The sequence below is a fragment of the Genypterus blacodes genome, unplaced genomic scaffold, assembly GCF_046128005.1.
Source record: "Genypterus blacodes isolate CSIRO-AG114 ecotype Tasmania unplaced genomic scaffold, CSIRO-AGI_Gbla_v1 ptg000015l_1, whole genome shotgun sequence".
Lineage (NCBI taxonomy): Eukaryota > Metazoa > Chordata > Actinopteri > Ophidiiformes > Ophidiidae > Genypterus > Genypterus blacodes.
The window spans coordinates 895001-916409 of record NW_027466829.1 but is presented as its reverse complement, the minus strand read 5'-3'; the positions used below and the strand labels follow the sequence as shown (position 1 = coordinate 916409).

Here is a 21409-nt window from a genome sequence, read left to right as displayed (position 1 = left end):
TAATTTACACTCCCCCATTCCACCCCCAAGGCTTAAAATGTAAAGGTATAAAGAAAAGTGTTGAATCAGCCGGTGCACTCAGTGTTATATAGTGTATAAGGGCTATGCAAATTCGAATTCGAATTTTTCTCTCGTGCTCCATTTCAGGTCACTGCAGCAATTTAACCACCCTATTACATCATGACAGGGCCTTTTGATATGGGCTGAAACCCTCTGTGGGTGAAAAGGGAAGTTGTGGAGGCTGTGGAAAATGAGACGGAGAAAGTCAGAGGAAGGAAAGAGCAGTTTGTGTCAGATTAAAGCGGCACTGGCTAGGCTTGTATAGATCATTTTCATTGATGATGATTGTTGGCGAAATAAAGGTCAGATTGCCATTGTTAAGAGTGTGAGAGATCCTGCAGCAGCTGTACAAGTGCTCCTGTTTGAATGCACTGCATGCAAGCAACCTACAGAGAACACTTCTGCTTATCTTGTGTGCAACACGTTGGTTCTGTTCTCGTGTGTGTGTGTGTATGTGTGTGTGTGTGTGTGGCCTCTGTATCATCTGCATCAAACATTGGTGTGTTTGTCTGTAGCCCCTCCCCTTTTGGTATCTAGGTCATATGGCCCTGGTCAGACGGGGGTTAACTGGGCTGGGTGCACTAAAGGTAGCGTACTGTAGACAGAGTTGTGGAAAGATGGAGAGAACGTCTGTAGCCCGGCTCTGGACTTAATCATGTTAGGAACAGCTGGCCTGGATCTGGCTGTTGGCATAGCGATTCCCCAACACTTACTGCAGTGTTCACATGTAAACATACGCATACTTCACAACACAGAGAGCATAAATCGAGGCATAAGCCTTTGTAATGCTGCAGCAATATTCACCATAAATAAATGTCTTTATAATGGATTTCAAATGCCAGCCTTTAGGTTTAACTGTAGATTAAATGGTGTGGAATACGTTTTAAGGTTTAGCACATAGTGAAAGTGGAATTGTAGTGTTTGAAAGGACCGTACAGTATGTCATGTACTCTATGTATTGTACAAGCAAGATCTTATATTACATAACCACATTCCAGTACCAGTGATGTAGTCACAAGCATGTTGTAGAATCCTTCATTCATTGTTGTTGAGATTAGTGCGAGAGCAAATGTGCATGTTGAGGTCGTGTATGAGTGCGTGAGTGTGTGTGTGTGTGTGTCATCTGCGTCCATCTGTGGATGCAGTAACACTTGGAGGGGAATGGCGGCAGGGACAGAGAGTCAGAGACCCACGTGAGAAAAACAATCAGACCCGACTGTCTGTGTGGTACGTGGGATAATTCAGGGCTCTCACACAGCTTCCTCCTTAAATAACAGTGGTGTAGACAGATATGGAATTACTGTTTAATTTAGGATTAATGTGTATTGTGTAAAAGAAACATTAGCCCTCCTTTCAGTTTGAGCTTTACTGAACAGAATTTAATCCTGCTAGAAAGCAGCGTGACACCAGGCTCCCTGCTGCTCCAATACGGTGCATATGTGTTTGTTAGGCTTAATTAAATGAGTCTTTTAAGTAGGATGTGTTTGCGTTTATGTGATAAAGCACCCAGAGAAAAGGCATTTCGCCTGAGTGATCAACATTGTAAAAACACTGTACAGGTCCCAGCATGTAGCTAGACTCCTCCCTTCTACCTTTCCACCTCCCGATCGGTGTAATGAGTGATCAAATCAGTGCGCTTACACATTCAACGGGGTTACTGAGGGTCACACGCTGTTGTCGTTTTATGTGTCCCTCTACTCATAGTTCAAGGTTAGTGCTGAGGACAAGGGGATGTTTGTGTTATAGACCGGCCCGGTCCTGCCACCTCACTGTTATCTTTTTCACAAGTAGACCATATCACTGGCTAAATATTGGCCCAGTATCTCTGCGGCTGTAGTAGATACTGTATAATACTATTGAGCCAGTGGGGAGGGTTGAGGTTTGTCACTATTTCATTGGGTTCTTCAAGCAGGTGTTTATGTTTGATATGTCTTTATCACATATTCTCTCTCCCCCACAATGTAAACCAGCTAGAGGTGAAGGAATGAAAGGAACGGAATCACTTTTGTACTCGCTCAAAGGAGAGGCCCCTTCCCTTTTTAAACTCTGTAAACAAAGACAACACGTAGTAGACTTTGCACACAAAGAAAAGCATCAACAAGGTAATTCTATTTCTGGCTTTTTATCTGTATTTATTATTGGCCTCCTGATACCTTTGGATGCCCCTTGCTGTTCCCAGGAGCTCCTTGTGTGTTTCCCCCCTCAGCAGTACTGTCTATTTTGCATTCTCTCATGCCTGGTTTGTCTTCCGTTACTGTTCTAAAGGCCACGGCTGCAATCCTTAAACATACCTGCAAACTCTGCGTTTTGAAAGTCAAACAGACCATTTGCGAGAAGGCCCATTTTTCAACAGCAGGCCCGGTATCCCGAAAATAAAGGTTTTTTCCTCTGGAAATACACACTTGCGGGAGAGGACACCCCCCCGGGCCGCCCTACAGAGTTTGTCTTCATACCTTGAAGCCTTTTTTCACTGCTGTTGAGTTCGCAGGTCTGCTTAATCACAGAGAAAGGGGGAAGCCAAACGTTTACATTTAAATCTGAGTCTTTAGAAATAGAGATACAGTGTAACTTGAACTCAATCTGTCACCTTGATGTAGTCATTTTAATCTCACAACAAAAGCTATACATATATATATATATGACTGGCACGACTGAAAGAGGTCAGGTTGAATAAATCTAGCTTTGGTGAGCCAACTGAAGGACAGACGCTTCTATTTCTATTCCACAGAGGATCACACGTCACGGGGACCTCCCACAGAGTGAAGCTGAAGTAGTCAATCATTTAGTTACATATTATGTTACCAGCCAACCAGTCTGCCATAATACTTTTCCCAGATAGGCGCACACTCATCCATGCTCCCTGTCACAAATATACACAGCTGCGTGTACACAAAAGCAAACACAGAGACGAACACACACCAGTTAATGAACATGATGCTACTGTCTGGCCCCAATCTTAACGCATCAGTAGGTTTTCCACCACAGATGCCGTACTTGAGCAACACTGCTGGTGTGTGTGTGTGTGTGTGTGTGTGTGTGTGTGTGTGTGTGTGTGTGTGTGTGTGTGTGTGTGTGTGTGTGTGTGTGTGTGTGTGTGTGTGTGTGTGTGTGTGTGTGTGTGTGCGCGCGCGCTCAATGCGGCCTTCTTTGCTACTGTTGCAGGGATCGGCTGGTTAGAGTGTTGAGCATTATCTCCCTCTCCTTTAGTAAAAGGATGCAATGGACTGTGATGCTCCTCTGTGTCTGCAGCAGTAAGGCAGACAGAGAGGCACGAGCTCATCATCCACAGGCTCATTCTCCCGTTCCACACACAAGCGTGCACGTATGTACTGTATCTGCAATCAACTGCATTTGCACCCAGCTGACAGCCACACACACACACAACATGTACACATTAAGCTTGGGGAGGGGGAGATGCCACGCCCATGTTAGTACTAGACTAACTAATGAGCTCATACCCGCAGTGAGTAGACTCTTTCTCTAAACAAATCCCGCCCAGCAGCTGTGAGGACAGGCTGTGATTGTCAGTCTGAGTGTCTGTCCACAGCATCTTGACCCACCCGGGGGCTGGTACTGGAAGTGGTATTTATTGTGTGTGTGTGTGTGTGTGTCGCATACAGTTTGGCAGCCCGTAGTGTTTACAGTTGTGTAACACTGAAGCTTCAAGCTCTTCCCATGCAGCTTGCACCCCACACAGGGTTCACCACTGTACTACACATGCTGCATTAGCTCTGCAGCCATGCTGTGTTATTTATAGACTGGCCCACTAAGGGAGAATAAGGCTTCTTTTTTGGAAAGAATAAATTCACTTTTCTTCTCTCTCTTTCGTATTCTCAGCAGACTCTCTGAAAGGACAAAAAAGCAGAGGGTGAGATGAAGAAGAGAATAGAAGATCACTAAATGAGAAGGTATTCAGAGGGTGGAGAGTGACACATAGTGAAGCAATAACAAAGTGGGTGTTTTAGAGTGTGCTTCTTTGTATTTTTGTACCTGTGCTATGCTGTATTGTTGACCAGCGATTACTCGGCAACAAAGCATTTAAATTTTATCATTCTTGTCCTAATATTTGGACCTATCTTCCTCACACTTGACAGACAGCTGGCACACATGCAGCACTGTCATATGCTGTCTTTGACACAGAGGAAAGACTTTTTAAACACTGCATACATGACTACAATTTCAGTTGTTTGTATGTGAATTTGTGCACGCATATGTTTGTGTTTGTTTGTACTTTGTCCTCTGCCTCAGGCACTGTAGCAAAGGGCAGAAGGAAGGGACAGGGGGGAGCAGATAACCGCTCTTCTACCGAGGGAAAGACTTGTCTCCTCGGGCATGAAAGCCCACATGCCCCAGTGGACGTGCCTCCGTAAGCCTTGAATAAAACACTTCTCACCCAGAAATAGATCTAGAAACTGCTACTCCACAAATACAGGTGGGATTTGCACAACGACTGACAGAACGCACAAATCTGTGGTGTTCTCAATGAGGGTCAAGTTGCCAACTAAATCAAGACTGGGAACAGGGAATACTGGGACTGCTCCCCGGACAAAAAACAGTATTATATGCAACATAGAGATAGAATAGAATAGAATAGCTTTTATTGTCATTGTATACGATAATACAACGAAATGCATTTGTGCTTCGCCTGAATCTTTGAACAGTAATAAATAACAGCAACAAACAAATAATAAATAACAATAAATAAACAACACACAGTTCCATTCATACATTAATACATAAGTAGTCGCACAGCTCAAGATGTCCCAATTGCTCAAGATGTCCCATATGACATGTCTCGACATCCCATATGACATCACAACATCACATAACATCACACATGATATATGACATCACACATGATATATGACATCACATGACATCACATATGACATATGACATCACATGACATAGGGGGTCCCACATGACATCACGACATCCCATATGACATCATGACATCACAACATCACACCCCATGGAGGTGTGATGCAGCACAATTCCTTTGGCTGAAGGGGGTTAAACACCAGGTACCTGATACACTAAGATGATGCCTTATCACATATTTGATCAATTGAATGGCCTTTGTTGTATTTCTGTACCTGCAGCTCACCATGAACGCTCATACACCGCCATCTTAAAAACAACACGCACTGACATTATCCAATAGCGTTGTCGGTTGGAGTTGAAATATGAATCACTTTGTTTAAAGTTTCCATGAATTGATTTCCTGTAACACCGTTTCTGGATATCGTAATTGAGGATGTGAGTGGGTGAGACTCCTCTGTAGGCTGCGAGTCAGAGGTTGTTGCCTACTGTATGTACTTGTGCACCGAGGGGAAGAATGAATGGGATTACATTGATCCCAGCAGAGCGCAGTGTAGCTGTCCAGACAGACCCAGGTGGTAACAGCTACGCGCCATTAACCTGAGTGTTTCACAGTCACTTCTAATCTACTGTGATCTACTCAGCACCCATTTGAACGGAGCGTAATGATCTGTCTGGACGCAGCTGCGGCCCACTACAGTTATTTATATCATGTTATGAAAAATTTGCATGGTGTCAATAATCCAAGGTCTGTAGACGAGACGACAAGGGAGACAAAGGGGGAAAGAACAGACGGAGACGGGAAAGCGAGGCCTCCTGCTGCATCACTCGGTCCCCGGAGATCAAAGAAGGAAAGCGGCTCTCATTAAGAATCAGAGATGTTTTCCACACAGCTGTATGTGCGAAAAACATCTTTAACACTGTTGACAGAAATGTGTCGGCCTAAGCTCTACTTGTTTTTGTCCAGTTTATGTGGGCTCGGTGGTTTAAAAAGTGATTCATCTTCTCACGGCTGTAAATGAACAACAAAAGTGACGGCGTGATGCTGCAGAACCAGTTCTTAGTGCCATATCTTAATGTTATGACCATGTAAACCAATGTGTTAGTCACGCATAATTGAAGAATTTGTTGAGGAAAGATGAAGTCCTCGTTTTATGTTCAACTGAGCCTAATAGAAAACATAGGCCTGTCCTACTGCTGTGTTTACAAGCCTGGGGCACTGTAGCAAAGGGCAAAAGGCAAAAAAGAGTAGCGGCAGTGCTGCTGCTGGTGGCGGTGGGGTGTCTTCATTACTGGCTGCATGTGTATAGAGTCATCCGAAATTGGCCGCGTCCGTCGCATTACAGCGGGCAGCACTGTGCCGTCTGTGTGGCCGGTCACTGCCATGTACAGTCCCATTGTATGGACGGGCAGAAATGTCCTTGTACAGAAGGTCTTTGTTAGCATAGGAGAGCAGAGAAAGGGCGTGGGTCCAGACAGACTGATGGACACAGAGAGATGGGCCAATGAAGGAGATTAAGTCTGTAAAACTGCAAAATATAAGGGAGCAAGAACAGAGTAGAGAGTGAATGTATGGACTGAATCACTTCAATGAACAGTTTTCTTGTAAACAGGAGTGAATGCAGTGTTATCAAACATATACGTGACCTTTTAAAAAAATGTCTTGCATGGCTTTTGTTCTAATTGGAACGTTCTGTTTTCCACCCTTGTCTCCGTTGCCGTCTCACATCTTTCTTCCCCTTTGTTCTGCTCTCCCCGCAGAGGACGAGCAGGTTGTCAGGATGAAGGAGGAGAATTTGTTCCATCGGCGGTTTTCTCTGAGCCACAGTGCCAGCTCCCCACCCAAAATTGACCCCCGCGCCCTCACCCGGAACCTGTCCTTTGGAGGAGACAATGACCTCTACAGCCTCAGCCCAGGTAAAAAGGTTACAGCTAACAACCGAACCAGAATGAGGGATAAGACGGGCAAATATCTATACAAACGTCCCTGCTGTCCTGTCTTAACCTTGGTGCTCAGCTGCTTATTAGCCGCGTCTTTGTCTGTCATGCTTTAATTGTCCGTGTATTCACTGAGCTCATTTGTATGTCCCTGTGTGTTGTGGGTTCCCACCAGGCAGTGAGACAGACAGGAACAGTCTCTCCATGCTGAGTAATGAGCTCAGTCCTGCCCAATCGCCAAGCAGCAAGGTAAGAACATGGTTTATGATTGGGCAGCTCCCTAACAGTTCACTCTTATTGGCTCACTAGGTCAGCAGTCTGGGATGGGTTTTTATGCCTAATAGCCTGAAGTGTTGCATTTTAAGCATGTTTACTGGGTAGAGCTACGAAGGGCATTTTGGTATTCCAGCATAGTAATAGGGAGTATATATTTGTATTTTGAGGCCATGGTGGGAACTCTGTCTTTAGAATCCCAAGCCATTCAGTTCAGACCTGTTATGTTGTTTTGCTTCAAACACCCTGTCTCCACTACTAAGCAAGTGTAGTGCAGTGATTGATAAATGTCTAGTAAAGTGGATAATATAGGTCTCTTCTCTCCTCTCTTCCCCTCTCCTCTCCTCTCCTCTCCTTTCACACATCTGTGTGTGTGTAAATAATGCTCTTAATGGACAACGGCAGGCTGAGCATTACATACTGTCATTCACACCAGGCTGTAATTGTGCACCGTGCTGTTAGAATTGCCTCAGTCAGACTCTGTGTGCCTTTACCAAATACTGTTGTGAGTCATGTTTGTCAAGCACATAAAGACTGTGTGGTTTACGGAAGGAAGACTTCCCACTGATGTTCGTATCTTTACCTCGTCATTGATAAAAGGAGACCACAAAACTCATCTGTGACCTTTGTTGGCTAATAAAGGAAGTCAGTGGGATTTTGTCACAGCACCAAGATGTGTCATCCTCTGGAAAAAATAACTGCCTGCTAGATAACTTTGCTGACTGAAAGGATCACCACCCACTTGCACCACTCAACCCAGCAGGATAGCTGCTGCGCTACGTGGCAAAGGAAGCAATTAAAGAGTTTTACAACCTGTGTGCTAACACCCTGTCCCTAGATAATCTAAGAATAAGAAGGATATTAACATACTTTCTCAAAATTTGCCTCGAATGGAATATTGGAGTATTCGTCATAACTCTTCGCTGAAAGCTCATGACGGTTTGCTCTCCTTTCCGCCCTCCTCTAGTCTGAGTCGAGGATGTTTAACGGCGTGGACAAGGATTGCCCCTCCCCCACCGAGAAGCTGGCCAGGAAGGAGTCTCTCAAGGTACACATCATTTCCTGGCCCATGTTGTAGAGGCTTGTTTGGGATGCTGAGCATTTCATTTATTTTTCATGTGTTTGGTGGACTAGAACATGGCAAACAAGCTATTTGGGCAACTTTTCAAATATGTCCTGGTTTTAAATGTGTTCATCTCACTGACATGTCATTGTGTAGAGGCTGACATTTAATCCTAACCAGAATCTGAAGTAAGGACAATCAGTCATTCTGGCAAGCAAAGGCTGTAGGCCAACATGAAGTTAGTTTGACTCTGCCTCCCCCTAGTGTTTGTGCTTTTCAATCGTCCTATCAGCAGGTCCGATGACTCATGCAAGTGACTGCTCTGTTTACAGCTCCAAAAGCAGAATTACAGGCAAGAGAAGAAACGGGCAGCCAAAGAACTGTTCACTGCACTAAAGGATCCCAGTGTCGTCATGTCCAACTGGCTAAAGGTGCGGGAAATGCTGTTATGAAACAGATCTGCTCCACAGGCTCCAAGAAATCAATTTTGGAAATAATAATAAGCTATTCAGGCATTCAATCTCTTACTATTTATGTAGTTATTCGTTTGTAGTTGTCATATTTGTGTTGCTCCAGGATATGGAATGATTCACAGTGTGTTCCTGTTTATGCTTAGTATACTATCTTAACATTAGGCCGGTAATGTATAGGATCTCGTACTGTCTCAGTGCACATTAATGCAATGTCCTTTTCCATTCCCATGATATTCTGATTCTGAAATCGCCTCCTTTCCCTCTCATTGTACCCCTTAAGATCCGTGGTTCTTTAAGGAGTTGGACCAAGCTGTGGTGTGCCCTGAAGCCTGGGGTGCTCTTGATCTATAAAACCCCCAAAACAGACCACTGGGTGGGCACCATCCTGCTCAGCGCATGTAAGCTGATCGAGAGGCCCTCCAAGAAGGACGGATTCTGCTTCAAGTTGTACCACCCGCTGGACAAATCCATCTGGGCCGTGAAGGTCAGACATCTTTTAAGCTAATGGACATTTTTAGAACACCAGTAATAACAGACCTGAAGACCTCGGACACTGTTGAGTGCTTTGAGTGGGCTTTTATTCAGGAGGCTGTCAGTTTGAGACAGACCAATATCGGAGTGTATTAACTCAGTCCCAGGATAGTTCTATTCTTTGTTCTTCAATTCAATTTAGATGTCAGGGTAGTTTGTGATGCTCTCTAATACCAGCAGTCTTAGTGTAAGTAATACAAATAGACATTCGGCATTTCGGAAGCACTTTGGCAAGATAGTGAGTTTAGAGGACCATTTTATAAAGGGCTAGTGATCTAAACTTCACAGACAGGTTGAGTAATTTTTGCAGAAACTCTGGCCAACATCAGCCAATCAGCATGTTAGTCACTTTGTATTTTGATGCATATCTGGATCTGGATCTAAAACCTAATTTGCTATATCATTAAAAAGAGATTTACGTCGTAGCCTTGGTGTTCTGAGTGACTTCTTGATAGTTTATCTTTTAGATGATGGTAATAACACTCAGTAACCCATTATGTGTTTTGCTGGGAGGCGTTTGTTTTTGTTTTACATGATTTAAATGCTATGAGATGTGAGTCAACGTTTCATCCATATGGTCAGGGTCCCAAGGGAGAGAATGTCGGCTCCATCACTCAGCCGTTACCCAGCAACTACCTGATCTTCAGAGCTGCCTCTGAGTCTGATGGTGAGGCTTCATGTGTTTGCTTTAGTTGCCGTTGTATCATTTCTGCATGTTTAATTAGTTATTCCGGACCACTGCTTTGAGTTGTTTGTTGAAAGCAGTCAGCCTCTGAAAACTCTGCGGGTGTCTGCAGGCCGTTGTTGGATGGATGCCCTGGAGTTGGCGCTCAGCTGCTCCAGCCTCTATAAGCGGACGGCCAAAGCAGGAAGAGAAGGAGATTTCAGCGCCTCATCTGAGTCTTCCCATCTATTCCAACTACTGCAGTCTACTGCCCTCACTGACTCAGAGCTGCTACAGTGAGTGATACATATTTACTCTTGAAGCCTCACACACTGAAGATATTATAGATATAATTTTAACTGCATCTCAATTAAGCTTTGTTGTCACTGGACTGTCTGCATTCCCTGCTGTCCAGTCAAATAGCGGCGCTTGCCAATCCATGCCCAGATAAATACTGCTGGCACTGCTACAAAACAAATGAATGCTGCCTTCCATTCAAACTTAGGATGTAGCAATTTCCCCAGCTGATATTTCTGGTGGTCAAGAAGCACAGCATGAGAAAAATGGATCCTTAGGACATTGTTTAAATGAAATATACTCTCCTTCATTTAACAGCCTATATGTTTTCAGTCACAGGGGTCACAATAAATAGAGTTTTAAGGTCATACAGTGCACAAAACTGTGCCGTGTTTGTTATGTATGCAAACTATGCAGGCAAAACAATTCTCTTGAATAAAGCATTATACAAGTTTGACAATAATTGACTGTAACCACGATGTGTGAGAAGGAGCATTGCAGTGTTTCTGTGGCAGCCATTATATCTGTTCACAGTCGCTGCGTAACGTGCTATAAAACAAGCCACATAAATACAATTAGATGGAGCTCTACGTGCATGTAGGTAATCCTGCCACGATTGTCATGATGTAAGATAGTGACAAATGTGTATCTGTGTTCATGTACATCTGTTTGGGAGTACATGTTCCTGTACAAATATGTATGTGCTCATATGTGTGGGCATTGTTTACGTACTCATTCATATATTGTACATTAGGCCCCCCCCAGCCCCTCCTTCATGGCTCTCTGTGGCCATCAATCCCAGCTCTCCCTCCTCTACCTCTCCTCTCCCGGCCAATCACAGCAGCCTGTTAGGTCACATGGCTGGGAGAAGCGCAGGAAGACTGAATGTCGAATGTGAACCTCACACCGCCCCACAGAGAGAGAGAGAGCACAGCCATTACACGCCTACACACAAATACACATTCAGGTGCACATAGGAACTTGAGAACACACGCACATTCAGGAAGCAGGTGTGGCAGAGAGTCGAGGAAGCAAAATCCCACCTTTTTAGTTTCTAAGATTAGAATGCAGATCAGGTAGAAGCTGCCTGTACACACACACACACACTTCAATCAGAGGCGCACGTAGACTGCAGTTCTGCTCGTGTTTACTGATAGAGTTTCTGTCTGTATGCGGTACATCACTGAGGTAAGGAAAGACTCCTTTGTCCCTGGGTGTGTTTGCGTTAATAAATAACATCTACGGTTGGTTAGTCATTCACACAGTGTGCAGGAATGTGATTTTTCAAGTCTCTGGAGCCCTTCGGCATTTTGAAGTTTCAACTGCCATTCGCTGTCGCTGTTGCTTAGGGAAACTGCTGTTTACTGATTTTGTGTAGCAATAATCCCAGAGTGTGATATGACATAGATTGGCACATTTGCTGAAGGCATGACACAGCATTACTGTTTAAAGGTGCCTCCTTCTTTCGGTTTAACTCGACGTGAGCAAGATTTGTGACAACAACCTTTGTTAACGTGCCGTGCCACAGAGACCAGGCTTCATTTGGCTGTCTGTCTGTGTGTGTCTGTGTTTTTAGACGTGCAGCCACCAGAATACAGAAATCTACTGTCTGAGTTTAATAATCTCTGTGATATTGGAGCTATTATGCCCCTTTTTGATTGACTTTGTTATTAATTCAGTGGTTTACAGAGCAAATGTGGTGATTAGGTTTAATGTATCCTAAACCGAAGCACTCTATAGGTTAAGCTTGTGCTTCTATACATACATACTGTGTGTGACATATATATACATGTCCTCTGGTTGTAAATAGGTAATTTGAGACCAGTTTACAGGAAGGTGAGGCAGCATGATCTGGTTGCCAGGGTAACTGGACAGGTCAAATTTTCTAAACACCCAGTTCATGTTTTTGTAGCGAAAGGTTGTCTCACTGCTGTGGGCTTTTCTCATCACAACCATCAGTGGATTAGGCAATATGAGATAACAGGAACGGTTGAACGATTCGTAGATCCCCTTAGTGGCGAGGCAATCAGAGCTGGAAGCACAGAGGTAATATCCAGTTGTCATATGAAATAAATCTTTAATGTCTGCAGAGGGTCAGAAAATGTCCTCAAGTTGCTGCACTAAATTGTCCCCAGTCATGTTTCACTGACATCACTGGAACTGCGTATTATGACAGTTCAAATGTAATAGTATAAGCTGAAGAAGACCAGTGCAGGAGTATGATGTTTCATCTAGTCAGCAGTTCATTTATCCCTTTTTGTCATACACACCCATCGTTTCTAACATTTTCCTGCAGCACAAAATGATAGAATGCCAGTGTTGCTTTTGCTCTGGCACATTATACTGTACCTTTCACCTTGGTGCACCTCTCCTCTGCAGATTGAATGACAGTGTGCTGCTGGGCAATCACCACATGGAGACCGACGGCTTTTCAGACAAATCCGAGCGCGAGGCTCAGGAAGACTGGGACACAGCAGCCAATGAGAATGGCGGAAGGCTGACGGAGGAGAGCGACATGGAGCAATCAGATGAGCTGTCCCCAGGGCCACAGGCCACGGCCTACATAGAGCAGGGGGCAGAAGAGATGGCTGAGGTGAGGGGATGAACACAGTTATTTGTGCCAAGAGTATCGGCCAAGAAGGCAACAGAAGAAGAACAAACACATTTTTAGTGTTTTGAAGGTTCTCTTAGATTTGGCAGGATTAGTTGTAGAGATCTTGGGCCAAGAACAGAAGAGGAGAGAAGCAACACAACCAGTCAGATCATCACACCAACAATAATACATGAACCGCATTTTCTTCTGTACCCACACATCTACCTCAAATACATCAGGACACTTCTTGGTAGTTTTGTTTTCGGTTACTGTTTCTTATCTAAGGCTGTTGATTATCTCCTTGCCTTCACCGCTTGTCTAGCTTGACCTACATTCTACTGGTATCACTGCATGCCCATCTCAGGTATTAAATTGATCTTTTTCTCCAAATTTTCTTCCAAAGTCCACTCACTGAGGTATCCAGACTGACAGCCACTCACCTCAGCACCTTCAGCTCTCTAAACAGCTCTGTCCTCTTCTGTATTGTGGCAAGATAATGTGATTTTCTTTCACTTCTCCCACTAACGGGAACCCACTTCTCACCCACTATCCCGTCTCACTCGTGCATTGCTGCTTCTATTTGTGTTGGTCCAGGCTGGAGAAGCATCCCAGGTGGAGACGGTATCAGAAGAGAACAAGGGTCTGATCTGGACCCTGCTGAAGCAGCTACGGCCAGGCATGGACTTGTCAAAGGTGGTTCTGCCCACCTTCATCCTGGAGCCGCGCTCATTCCTGGACAAGCTGTCTGACTACTATTTCCACGCAGACCTACTCTCACAGTCAGTATCTGAATGTCATTGTCTCTGTGCACTTACACAGCATGCACTCGTACCAAAACAAATTTTCACATTGTAACATTTTCGGTCTTTTCATAATGGTTTTATTTTTTTCTTCTTCTCAAACCTTGTCACAGAGCTGCCATGGAGGAGAGTGCATACAGTCGCATCAAGCAGGTGTTGAGATGGTACTTGTCTGGGTTCTACAAAAAGCCCAAGGTGAGATTTTCTTCCTTGTTGGGTCGTAGTAACATCTTCTTCTTCCAGTAATCATCTTCGATGTCGTAGCAGCTGTATTGGTACTAATAACATTCCATGTTCTCAGGGTCTGAAGAAGCCTTACAATCCAATCCTGGGGGAAACCTTTCGCTGCTGCTGGCTTCATCCACAAACCGACAGCTGCACTTTCTACATAGCTGAACAGGTTTGACCAACATTTGCATTTGGCATGCAAAGAAATAGAGTACATAGATCGGCCCTTGTGTTTAATGCTTTACACAAATGAAATGAACACGTGTGGGACCGCCTTTGACCCTCTGCCTCCACCTTTCCTCTAGGTGTCCCACCATCCACCCATCTCTGCCTTTTATGTCTGCAATAGGAAAGATGGTTTCTCCATTAGTGGAAGCATCCTCGCCAAGTCCAAGTTCTATGGTACAACAGTGTTTGCAACATATTATATATCTGCTGGAAACTACATCAAAATATTCATGTTTAGCTTTACAAGGCAGCAGATTCTGTATGTCTCAGTTCACTGACGCTCTCTCGTCACTCTGCTCTTGTAGGGAATTCCCTGTCTGCCATTCTGGATGGGAAAGCCAGGCTGCTGTTTCTAAGCAGGGATGAAGAGTATGTCATCACCATGCCCTACGCTCACTGCAAAGGTAACGGATTAGGTCTACAGGAAATGTGGACACTACCAGAGTAACTCATCACTACACCATATTACCATAATCTGTCATAGCATATCCTGTCTTTGAAGGTTGAATGAGTGAGTAGCTTTAATGTAACTTATTTTCTGTTACTGTACGTGTGTCTCCTGTAGGTATCCTGTACGGTACTATGACACTAGAGATGGGGGGGAAAATAACCATTGAGTGTGAGAAAACAAAATGTCTGGCAGAGCTGGAGTTCAAACTGAAGGTAATGGAATCGTTTGAAGTATCTATTCTTAATGGTCAGGCTGATTTAAACCGCATTTTGTTATACTGTTATACTGTAATTTTGATTAGATCACTTTTTTTACCATATACCATTTGATGCAGAAATAGCTTTTTGTCTCATACTAGATGTGGTAAATCTCTCTTACTGTCATCATTAAATCACTTAATTAGTTTGTTTTTAGGAATTATTGCTTAATTTTGGCTCATCTTGTTTTAACAGTGTGAGAGTTTGTATACTTTTTCTTACAGTACTTGTTTTGATTTGTTTCTTATTTTGTAGCCTTTCCTCGGTGGGCCCTGCTCTGTGAATCAGATCAGTGGGAAGATTTGCATGGCAGAGGAGCTGCTGGCCACGATTGATGGACACTGGGTAAGAACCTTTCTCCCTCAGCCTCCCTCTCGTCTGAGTTTACCTGCTTGGATCAAAGTATTCCAACATTCCTGACATTGCTGGTTCTCATCATTATGTTAAGTGAGAGGAAAGAAAAGTTGAAACCCTGCCTGATCTTTCTTTAATTGTAATTATTTATAAACAGGACAACGAGGTGTTCATACATGAAAAGCGCACGGGCCAGCAGGAGACGCTGTGGAATCCAATCCCAGAAGTCCGCAGCAGCCGTCTCAAGAGACAAGTGGTCCAAATAGACCAGCAGGGGGAGTTTGAGTCAGAGAGGTAAAGCTCAAGTGTGGATTGGTCCTTCACTCGATACACACCTCCCCCATCAAACAGTGATTACGATTCATTTGAAAGTCATTTGTGTACGACTTTGACAAGTGTTTTACTGGATTGTTGCTGGTGATATTATCTCCTAAACACCTTTGCAAACGGCAGGATCAGATTTCCTACATCCAGTTGTTCTCTTGATCCAATCCAAACCCGATCCTCTCAGATTCTCTGCTCATTGACTAATCATGATAGCACTTTGTACATAATGTGTCTGAAATGAATACGCTCTTTACAGACTGTGGCAGCATGTGACCAGTGCCATCATGGACCGGGACCAGAACCGAGCCACCCAGGAGAAGTTTGTGCTGGAGGAAGCTCAAAGGGGGGAGGCCAGGGAGAGAGGAGACAAACCCTGGAGCTCCCGACTTTTTCATCAGGACCCTGCTACCTCAGAGTGGACCTACAAGCACATCGAGTATGAACACACACCTCACACACAAGTGAACAAAACACACACGTGCTGAAGAATATAAACCAATATTGTCATTGTAAGTACAGTGTAGATGAAAAGCCTCACTCTGCATCTTCTGTGCGTATTGTCCCGTGGCAGCATGCGACCGTGGGACCCCGAGTTGTGTCTGGTTCAGTTTGAGAAGGACGGATTGATTCAGACGCACGAAAAAACCCAGAGGCGACTGAACAGACTCTCCTACAGCCACAGCTGGGGCAGCCAGCAGAAGGTAAGCCAGCCAAAACACACCTTCACACTGCTTTGTAGGTGCTGTCGCTGAGTCGTTTCAGCAGTTTGTTGGCACACGCCGGGCCACAGTAATGGTCTTCTTCCTCTGCTCAGACTGAGGTGAACGGGAAGCACAGGAAGGCCAGCAGCCAACCGTCCAGCTGCAGCCAGAACACTGAGAGCAGCAGCACCACGCCTGAACCCACACACGAGTCCTCAGACAATGAAGGTGAGGCACACACGCGCGCACACGCACGCACGCACGCGCGCGCGCACACACACACACACACACACACTCACACTCATACTGTTCTTTTATCAGTATGAGTTACCTCTTTTCTATGTTCTCGTCTCTCATTGCCCCAGGCTTCTTAAACCAGTGTGCACGGTGCAATAAAGTGGTGAAGGACGTGGCTTTGATTGAGGCGTCCATCACATCTATACAGAAGAGACAGCTGGACATCCAGAGGTTTGTGGTTGTGTTTATTTTAGCGATTACATAGATGATTAGACTTCATGCAGCTTTATGATGCCGAGCTCACCCTGGGCTTTCTCCCTCTGTAGGAACCTTGTGGGTCTGAGTCGTCAGCTGGCTCGTCGGAGGGTGGCAGATGACGGCGTGTCATTAGTGGCCCGTCACTGTCTCGTCGTGTGTATTCTGCTTCTTTCCCAGCTCCTTCTCAACTACGTCTTCACCTGAGCCTGCCCCTCTCTGTGGGGTTTCCCTCAGGCACTGATCTGGCATTAGATCCCTCACACACACACAGACACAGACTCTAATCAGCAGAAGGGGGGCAGTGACCTCGGTTCAGCACCAAGAGGGAAACTTGCCCCATATTCCCCCAAAAGGGAAGGAGCACAGACAATATAGCAATAAACACAGCCACAGCCACCGCCCGTCTGTCATCTGCAGAGAGCAACGGCACCCCCTAGTGTAGCCTGACTGAAGCAACAACGGCACCCACGCACTTTGGACAGGGAAGGAGGGATGAGAGAATGCCTCAAATGTCTTGAATAATAAGATGAAATGTTTAATGGTGTAGAATGATTTTGTAAAAAAAACGACGGAGGATGTTTCACCATTCCTTAGTTTCTTTTTATATTGCCCTGCAATACTGTTGATCTGTGAGTGTGTGTGTGTATGTGTGATGTCCGTACCTCTGGTAGGCCCTATGGGCACAGGTAGATCACTGCTTGGACTTCCTACTCCTCTTCCACTCCAGATTTTGGGCCTTAATGCTGAAGCCAAAAAGAAGAGAAAATATTATGTACAAATGAAGAGGGAATATCTTCCAACAGTGCAATTCTGTCTGTTTTGTATCGATGTGCGCTCAGATACACTGTCTCGTGTTTTAATAATGATGATTTTACCAAAACAGTATTTATAATCCGAAAGGACAAAGAGTACTTGTTTACAGGAAGTGTGTTTCAAAATGACACACGGGCAGGAAGGACAGCGAGAAGACGGCGGCGGCGGACAGAGAGCTAAGCGGCGTGTCTTTGTTTTTGTGTGCCTATAGCGCTATGACAGAGGCGAGAATAGCATAGCACTGCTTTAGTCTAGACCACGACACTAGTGTGTACAATCAGAGACGTAAAGGAGGGACAGAACAGGTGTGTGTCTGGAAAGAAAGGCAAAGAGATTGGACTAAGGAACCAGGTTAGGAAACTAAAGTACTCCTGTAGGCCTAATAGGAGGGGTCTGTGTGTGTGTGCGTCTTGGTCTACACTACATTGAAGTGACTGTTTTAAGATGTGTACACTTAGTAAATTTTTAAATCATTTTGTATGTGTTTTGTCTGGAGCGTGTCGATGGAATCTGTTTCTAAGATATTTCAGAATGTATTTATTGGGTGATTAACCTTGATTTCCCTTAATCTTAATTCTGCCTGAAGGACGGAGGCCATGGGGGACGATCGTCTCCCGGGGGGTTTTGTGGGTTCTCTGTCTGTATGTCGTGAAGGAGGGGAGTCAATCCGTTGTGGTCTCGCTAAACAAAACCGGGTCTGTGATCTCGGTTGGTTTTACCCTTGACAGTTTGGTCCCCATTGGCCCAACGCCAGTACTGATTCAACCCCAATGGGAGCAAATCAGAATGAGCACAAGGAGGAAGTCGACTCTTTGAATGCTTTTATTCTCACGTTTTTGTTTTATTTTTTACTCTACTGCCATGTCGTAGATATGCTACATGCCAGGTGTTCTTGACATGAACTGATTCATCCAGAACCTGATGTTTCCCACTGTTTTCACTCATACCTGTTGCATACTGTAGCACTACAGTAAAAACGGACATTTTAACCCTGCCTGTGAGTCCTGTGCTCTTCATTTGTCACGTGTCCCTCTCTCCACTAGAGGGAGACGTTGATGTATGACTGATATGACAAAACTCTTCCAGATTCCAGACGACTGTATTGAAGTATTTGTCACTTTTGTAAGGTCATAACCTGCTTTAATGTGTCCTCTTCCTTATATAACACAGGGTCCGTACGGGTGAGGGGAATCCTTGAGAACGCTATAGTTTTAATGTGGTGTTTTCAAGGTTTGAAAGGTGCTTGGATTTCTAATAAAGTGCTTGAAACAGCTTGAAATGTAATTGCAATCGCATTATTTTCATAATTAGGTGTTTGGTGAACTTAAAAGATAAGACTTAAGTAGCAAGTAATATTGAAGTAAAGAAAACGGAAGTATTATGAGAGATACTGTAGCTTAAACGCAACAAAGATGACAAATTAAACCAAAATTACACCTACAAACACGGCCCATTAAAACAAATTATTAGATTAAATTTGTATTGCATAAATGTACAAAATACAACTGTACAAACAAAACCAACTCAACTCTTCTTCGTTTGCTCTGTGTTTCTCTTCACGTCTCAGACTCTCGGCGTTTGTGTTTCCTGTCTCGCGCGATTGGCCAAGAAGCAGCATTGGAAGGACCCACTCAGCTCTCTTGAGCTGCCTCATCGGCGCCTGTCCAAAAATCATACCAAACTGCTATTTATCTGAACGTCACTCTCCCTATATTTTATTGGACTTTCCCCTCAAATGAAGGAGATTACTGGAGAACTCATTTTGCCTTTTCCGCCCTCATGTTCACATCCAGCTGCTATTCCTGCATGAGAGGATAAAGGTGTGACATCTGGATAAATATGTAATTCAGCACAGCTGTAAGGTGTTGGAAATGTAGCTTTCATCGACTGTGTTAGACAAAACTCAGTGTATTTCAGGTGACGATGCACCACTTGACATGAGGATTAGTGGCAGCAGCCCACACAAGTACAAACCATGTTGGTGGCAGTTTCTTCACATTACTGACATGAGTGTTTGAAGCGGCCCTCACACAGGCAGAAGCTAAACACCAGCGGGTGAAAATCTCTTTGCAGACGCCACATGGATCAAGATGTCCACACACACACACAGTAGGAGCCTATTGACAATGCATAAGGCCTGTGGGGTCAGAGTTCAAGTCAGTGATATCCAAATACGGTCACAATGTCAACATACAGGCACTTATTTTTAGCTTGAATCTGCTCTAAATCTGCTCTGTTATAAAGTAACACAGAGTTTTTCTGTTTACATTTTGTCCAGTTAACATCTTAAGCAACTTTTCAAATACCAAATAAAGAGTCAAACTGGGTCAAGAAAAAAAAGGTTGAACATGATCAAATGTTTACACATAAACCGGATCGCTTGTCTCCGCAGCACTGACTCATTTCACTGAGAAGGAGCCAATAAACTTCCAATATTGTGAAGTGAAAGCAGAATTACAGGCTTTACAAACTTATGGGAGTGCTTCCACGCCTGCAGATACATTCTGCCCTCTCATCTTGAGTCACGTCAATCGTTAACAGAAGATGAGGTGTCCGTGTACTGCTTTAATCATAATCTGAAACCTATTTTTATACTTTTTTTCATGTGATAACTATGTATGGAACGATATCATGTATATGCCATTAAGTCCTCCTTGCAAAACGAGCCGCTCTGTCACCTTTCTGCCGTTATGCGGTCGGCGGGCCTGTCGGTGTTTTTGTGAATGGCTGTAACGCCGTCGCTCTGCTCTCTTTGAACTGCGATCAAGTGAATATGTGGCATGTCAAAGTGTCAGCGCTGTCCAAACACACGACTAATCTACAGGAGGTGGAATGTGCTTGTGGTGTAGTGTATCACAGCTACCTGGGCGCTTTGCTGCGGCTTCATCTCCTTTGAACTCCAATTTCTCTCATCGGTGTCGTGATCTGAAAATACCGTGTGTTAATTAATTTAAGTAATACCAAAAAAGTAATTTAATCTAAAATAAAAGGTAACCCATGTAAAATTCTTGATTATGTATTTATCCAGCTACCAAATAGCATTTCAAATGCATACAACATCTATATTGTTCCAACAATAGAACACAGATTACATCACAACTTGATGTCAGAGAAGAAAAAATAGTCAAATTCCTGATCGTACATTCTCTCACTTTACTCCTACACAACAACAAACACACAAGATCAACACACTAGTGGAAATAACACAGAAGAAACACGACATCCTGGCTTAAACTGTGGCTCTCAACCTGTGATTCAATGTTTTGCTCGTATGTGGAACCTTGTTTTGATTTCTATTTTAAAATCCTGAGCCTCTGTGTTGAAAAGGGCAGCTTGTTTCCATTCTGTAGCGCTGGGTGTACACTGGACCATTGTACTGTGTGTGTCTGTGTGTGTGTGTGTAGGGGGGGGCCTCTGACGGAAGGAGCATCACCACAAGTCCAAATTAGGCCATTGGAGTGTGTGTGTGTGTGCGTGTGTGCGCTGTGTTTATTTTCCTGGCAATAAGCACTCCATCAAAGGAAGGCATGTTCATTTCAGTCAGTGTCAGGCTTAACCCCTAGTGGTCTGTCTCTGTGTGCGTGTGTGTGTCTGTGTGTGTGTGTGTGTGTGTGTGTGTGTGTGTGTTTACATCTCCTGGCAGTGGGCGAGAGAGGAGCGTAACTGCTCCCTTGCCAAATACAGAATCCCACACACCTCAACACCGAGCACATCTAAACATCACCCCGTCACGTGGAAGCAGAGAAGAATGAATCACCAAACTGCTTGAATACGATAAAAGAAACAACAAATGGAGTAAACCAGGCTGTTAATGTCTACGATCTACTATAGCCAGAACAAACTTCTTCCCAAAGATCATTTTGGTAAAGTGGTCGCATGTTTAAAGCTTTTATTCCTCCACCTTTCAACATCGCCGAGCTATAATTAGACCAACAAAAACAGCCTATTATTACATTCTGTGTGTCTGATCCACGCCCTCCTCTTGTCTCCTCAGGTGAGTGAGTGGGAGGCCAGCTGCAGCCGGGCGTGTTGGGCTTGTTTA

The 21409-nt window shown here is 44.3% G+C and overlaps 1 protein-coding gene and 1 long non-coding RNA gene across 6 annotated transcripts in view; one reads left to right on the top strand and one right to left on the bottom strand.

Annotated features, from left to right (window-relative positions):
• The window catches only part of osbpl5 (oxysterol binding protein-like 5), a 31648-nt gene extending 13287 nt beyond the window's left edge, over positions 1–18361 (top strand). For 2 of the 4 annotated variants that reach the window (XM_076171561.1, XM_076171553.1), the window contains 21 exons: positions 6643–6798; positions 6995–7068; positions 8060–8140; positions 8488–8586; positions 8909–9112; positions 9742–9826; positions 9957–10119; positions 12500–12713; positions 13308–13492; positions 13627–13708; positions 13815–13913; positions 14047–14143; positions 14275–14373; positions 14535–14632; positions 14933–15022; positions 15189–15325; positions 15615–15794; positions 15930–16059; positions 16173–16287; positions 16425–16527; positions 16623–18361. In XM_076171561.1, coding sequence (XP_076027676.1) covers positions 6663–6798; positions 6995–7068; positions 8060–8140; positions 8488–8586; positions 8909–9112; positions 9742–9826; positions 9957–10119; positions 12500–12713; positions 13308–13492; positions 13627–13708; positions 13815–13913; positions 14047–14143; positions 14275–14373; positions 14535–14632; positions 14933–15022; positions 15189–15325; positions 15615–15794; positions 15930–16059; positions 16173–16287; positions 16425–16527; positions 16623–16758 — 2607 coding nt within the window. In that variant the 5' untranslated portion in view covers positions 6643–6662 and the 3' untranslated portion in view covers positions 16759–18361. Of the gene's footprint in view, positions 1–3949; positions 3969–6642; positions 6799–6994; positions 7069–8059; positions 8141–8487; positions 8587–8908; positions 9113–9741; positions 9827–9956; positions 10120–12499; positions 12714–13307; positions 13493–13626; positions 13709–13814; positions 13914–14046; positions 14144–14274; positions 14374–14534; positions 14633–14932; positions 15023–15188; positions 15326–15614; positions 15795–15929; positions 16060–16172; positions 16288–16424; positions 16528–16622 lie in introns of those variants that run through there. The other 2 variants (XM_076171567.1, XM_076171577.1) reach the window with 2 other exon arrangements.
• On the bottom strand, positions 9821–18969 carry LOC143016977 (uncharacterized). Of its 2 annotated transcripts, none has more exons than XR_012965574.1 (4): positions 18897–18969; positions 17217–17297; positions 12470–12679; positions 9821–10005 (listed from the first exon to the last, which is right to left on the bottom strand). It is a non-coding gene; the product is annotated as an uncharacterized LOC143016977 (long non-coding RNA). The 2 variants fall into 2 exon arrangements; XR_012965575.1 differs by lacking the exon at positions 9821–10005 and adding an exon at positions 11946–12152.
• Positions 18970–21409: the final 2440 nt, after the last annotated feature.